This window comes from Epinephelus moara, chromosome 8, assembly GCF_006386435.1.
Source record: "Epinephelus moara isolate mb chromosome 8, YSFRI_EMoa_1.0, whole genome shotgun sequence".
Classification (NCBI taxonomy): Eukaryota; Metazoa; Chordata; class Actinopteri; order Perciformes; family Serranidae; genus Epinephelus; species Epinephelus moara.
The window spans coordinates 43,658,006-43,662,399 of NC_065513.1; the positions used below are offsets into that span (position 1 = coordinate 43,658,006).

Genomic DNA, 4,394 nt, shown 5'->3' on the forward strand with positions numbered 1-4,394 from the left:
GTTCCCGCGGAAGAGCTGACGGAAGTGGCTGGGGAGAGGACTGTCTGGGCTTCTTTGCTGAGGCTGCTGCCCCCGCGATCCGGACCCGGATAAGCGGAGGACGACGAGTACGAGTACGAGTACGAGTACGAGTACGAGTTCATGTAAAGAAAATGGCATATAAAGGGTTAAAAATCAAAAAAAAAAATGAATATTTGATATGTATAATCTGAGTAGGAGTTGGTTAAAAGATTTAAGCAAAAAAAAATCGAAAAAAAAATATTAATATTTAATATTTTTATGGTTATTTTTCAACACGGACGAAAAACGTCATGAAGGGGACAGGTGTGATTTTTTTATAAGGGGGACCGGAGGGTTAAGATAAATCAGAGTCTAAAGTCCAGATGAAAGATGAACAAGGAAATAAAACCCCATAAAATAATAAAGATTACAGCACCAGTAATAACAAGTTTACAACCCCCACAGATTAATGGCATGGCTGCGGATAAAGTTTGTTTGGAAGGCACTGACTTTACAGCAAACACAGCTTCATTTACATTAGTGACCATACACACACATTTTCTGCAGGTACATACTGGATATCAGGGTCCCTCAACATTTTTCAAGTCAAGCCAATAGCTCAAAAGTTATTAATGAACATGCCATGCATTCACCTTATTACTGTTTAAAAAACATTCACAGTGCTCTCACTGTACTTTGCTGTACTCAGGGTTTGCCTATACACTCAGTGTCCATTTATTAGGTCCACCCAGCTCAAACTAATACTTTAGATCCTTCCTTCATTAAGGTTACAATGTTCAGTTTCTGTTGAACCTGTTTTAGAGAGGGTTTGATTCAACTCTTGTTGTTTTAGAGGCTGTAGTTTTATTGTGTTAACTGAGAGGTGTTCTCTAATATTTTGTCCACCCATTTAAATCAGTGAAGGAAGTTTAAATATTGCGACTGTGTGTCAATCAGATATTTGTATAAACAAGTTTAAGTTAAAATATTTTTAGTTAACTAATTCTTCCTTTTCTTTCTTAAGCCTCAGTGGGGCACTTCCAGGTGAATGTCTCTGTCACAGGTTTCCAGCACAGTGAGTCATCAACAGTGTCTGGTGAGTCATCATGACAATATGTGTAAATATGATTAGATGTTTTATTTCAGTAAGTTGTTTCAGTACAACTGCCCTGCAGTACTGAGGTAGGTTTATTAAAATAACTATGTCTGTCATTAATGGCATAATGCATATGTATTCCTAAATGCATTATTAGTCGATGGCTGAGGGGAGCTGTTACAGACTGATTAAAATTTCCTGTCTGATTTGTGGGTGACTAAGTCATGCTAAATATGTGTAACCAAGAGAAGATGTACTGCTGTTTTCATTTTATCCTATAGACCAGCATTTCCCAAACCTCTCCTGTAGTATCCCATGTCCTCCATGTTTCAGATCTCTCCCTGCTCCAACACAGCTGAAGAAATTATCAGCTTGTTATGAAGTCCTGAAGCTGCTTGATGACAAGTTGATCATTTAAAACATGGAGCACATGGGGTACTCCAGGAGAGGTTTGGGAAATGGTGCCATAGACACATTAGTTATGAGCTGACTTGTATATGAATATTATCAGCAGCAGGAAAATGTACTTTTTCCACAAAAAACGTAAACTGTCTATAGCTTGTGTCTATTACATTTGTGGAGCGCTGTAGGTGTGAGGTCCTTATGTAGGCAGGTAACAGTCCTTAACAAGTTAAGGGTTCTTCATCATACCAGTTTGATAATAACAGTCATAGAGGTTTGTGTTTCCATCCCTTTTGAAGGCTAATGGAAACTGTTAATTGTGTATAATGTCAGGTACAGGACAGTTATAGTGTGTATGCCTGTACCTGCTTACTTAATTCACAAGTTAGAGTGAGAGGGATTGAGTGCTGCAGCTTGGGCTGTACCAAGAGGACCAAGATGGGACCATGCATTTGTCATATACAAGTGGTCTCACAGTAGATTATCATCCTTACCAGAGGGAAGGATCTGTTCTATGTGTGAGTCTGCATTAACAGAAATAAAGCCAGTTTTTATTTAGGTGAAATGTAAAGGTCTTTTATCTTACTGATTGTATTGTTGGTGTATAAAATCAATGAATACCAGACTTGTATTTTACTTTTCTACATTTTTTTACAGAACAATGTGATCTGGATCCTCTGAAGCGTAACAACAGCCTGGTGTTTCTGCCACCCGCCAGTGAGTTGAAATAAATTGAAATGAAGCCTAACTGCTTTGGTGTTACATTTACATTTCCAATATTTTCTAGATGATTAGACACAGTAGGGTTAAAATAGGTAATTCATTCAGTTTATGTGTTTGAAAGGTGCTCATTGCTCAATGGCCATGAGTCAGTTACATTTTATTCTATTTGAATAGTTGCATGATCAGAGTTGAGGTTTCAGAACAATATCAGCACTGATCTTTTTCTCCAATATACCAACATGTTAAAATGTTCTATATCTATTGCACAGTGGGTTAGAGATTATCTGCTTTGTTACAATAAGCCAAAATATATTTACCCTTTGATTTCAGTGTCTGAGCTGAGGGTTGTTCTGCTGGGGAACAGCTGGTCTCAGAGGAGTTCAGTGGGGAACTTCATACTGGGAGAGACTAAGTTCAACACTGAGGAAGAACCAGACTGCTGTCTGAGAGGGGCAAGAAAAATAGGGGTCCAAAAGATAGCTGTCATCAACACTCCAGATCTGCTGCATCTCAACATCTCTGAAGACAAACTGTCAGAACATGTAGAAAAGTGTGTGAGACTCTCTGCTCCTGGACCTCATGTGTTCCTGCTGGTTCTACAGCCTGAAGACTTCACTGAGGAACACAAACTGAGACTCTGCAGAGTCCTGAAACTCTTCAGTGATCAATCATTTGATCATTCATTGATACTGATATCAACACCCAGAGAGAAGAGTTCAGGTTTCACAGAAGACGTCACAAACCATCCTGCCCTACAGGACATGATCAGAAGATGCAGATTTGGGTCTTTAACACAGAAGAACCTTCCAGAGCTGTTAACACGTCTTGGACAAACTGCTAAAGAGAACAAAGGAAAGTCTGTGAGCTGTGATTCACTGAGGGAGGCAGCAACAGCTTTAACTCAAAGCCTGAAACATGGAGAAGCAGTCAGTGCACAGATGGGTCCTGCAGGAGCTGCTGGTAGGTGCAAGAAATCAGTTTGATGAAATGCAAAGTATATTTTTTAACTAGAAAATGTATATTATATTATATCAAGATGCTTCAGGTTTGTCCTTGTGGCTGGCATAAAGTAACATCAGTGAAAGGCCTCAGAACTCATCAGAGAAAGAAGAAGTGTGTGGCAAAGAAAGGGCAGCGTAGCCGCATTGATCAGTACTTCCTAAGAAGTCAGTCGGATGAAGTCCAGCGGCAGGTAGAAAACCACAGTTCGCAGGATATCAGTAACACTGCCACTGAGGAGGAGGAGGTAGTAAGAGAGGATGCAGGTGACACTGAGGTCAGAGAGTCAGTATATATATATATATATATATATATATATTTATATGTGTGTGTGTGTGTGTGTGTGTGTGTCTGTATCAATGTTATATTTCAGTAAAAAGATGTTGAATTTGAAATAATATTTGTTTTGTTTTTGTTGTTTCTCAGCAGATGGACTCAGGGTTGTTCTTTTTGGACAAAGTGATGACAAGACAGCTCTGTCTGACTTCATCATGAAGAAATCAGCATTCACATCTCAGAGAGACTCAAAAAGCAAACGATGTGAGGTTGATCATGGAGAGTGGAGAAATAAACCACTAACATTAGTGAAAACTCCAGACATCTTCAGTCTGTCTGAAGAGAAAGTGAAGCGCTTGATGAAGGAGTGTGTGTCTCAGTGTCCCCCTGGACCAAATGTGATCCTATTGTTGGTGAAGCCTTCCACCTTCACTGAGGAGAACAGACAAACACTGAAGTTCATCCTGAGTCTGTTTGGTCAAGATGCTTTTAAACACTCAATGGTCATCAGCACACAGGAAGGCAATGAAACAAGTTTCACTGTCAGGCAGCTCCTTAAAGACTGTGGAGGGAGACACTACAACATGTTAGAAGATAACCACAGACTGTTAATGGATGAGATTGAGAACATTGTGCGTGAAAACAAAGGAACCTTCCTCACCTTCACTGAAGAGCCCATCAGACCAAAGTCTGAACCCATCAGAGCAGCTTTAAACCTGGTCCTGTGTGGGAGGAGAGGAGCAGGGAAGACTTCAGCAGCCAAGGCCATTTTAGGTCAGACAGAGCTTCATTCAGTCTCCAGCTCATCAGAGTGTGTTAAACATCAGGGAGAGGTGTGTGGACGTTGGGTTTCCCTGGTGGAGCTGCCTGCCTTGTATGGAAAACCTCAGGAGGCAGT

The 4,394-nt window shown here is 40.3% G+C and overlaps 1 protein-coding gene across 1 annotated transcript in view; it reads left to right on the top strand.

The window, feature by feature from the left end:
• Positions 1 to 4,394, top strand: part of LOC126394913 (golgin subfamily A member 4-like) — a 92,054-nt gene that overhangs the window by 3,065 nt on the left and 84,595 nt on the right. The window contains 2 exon segments of the mRNA XM_050052056.1: positions 1,025 to 1,096; positions 2,156 to 2,215. Coding sequence (XP_049908013.1) covers positions 1,025 to 1,096; positions 2,156 to 2,215 — 132 coding nt within the window.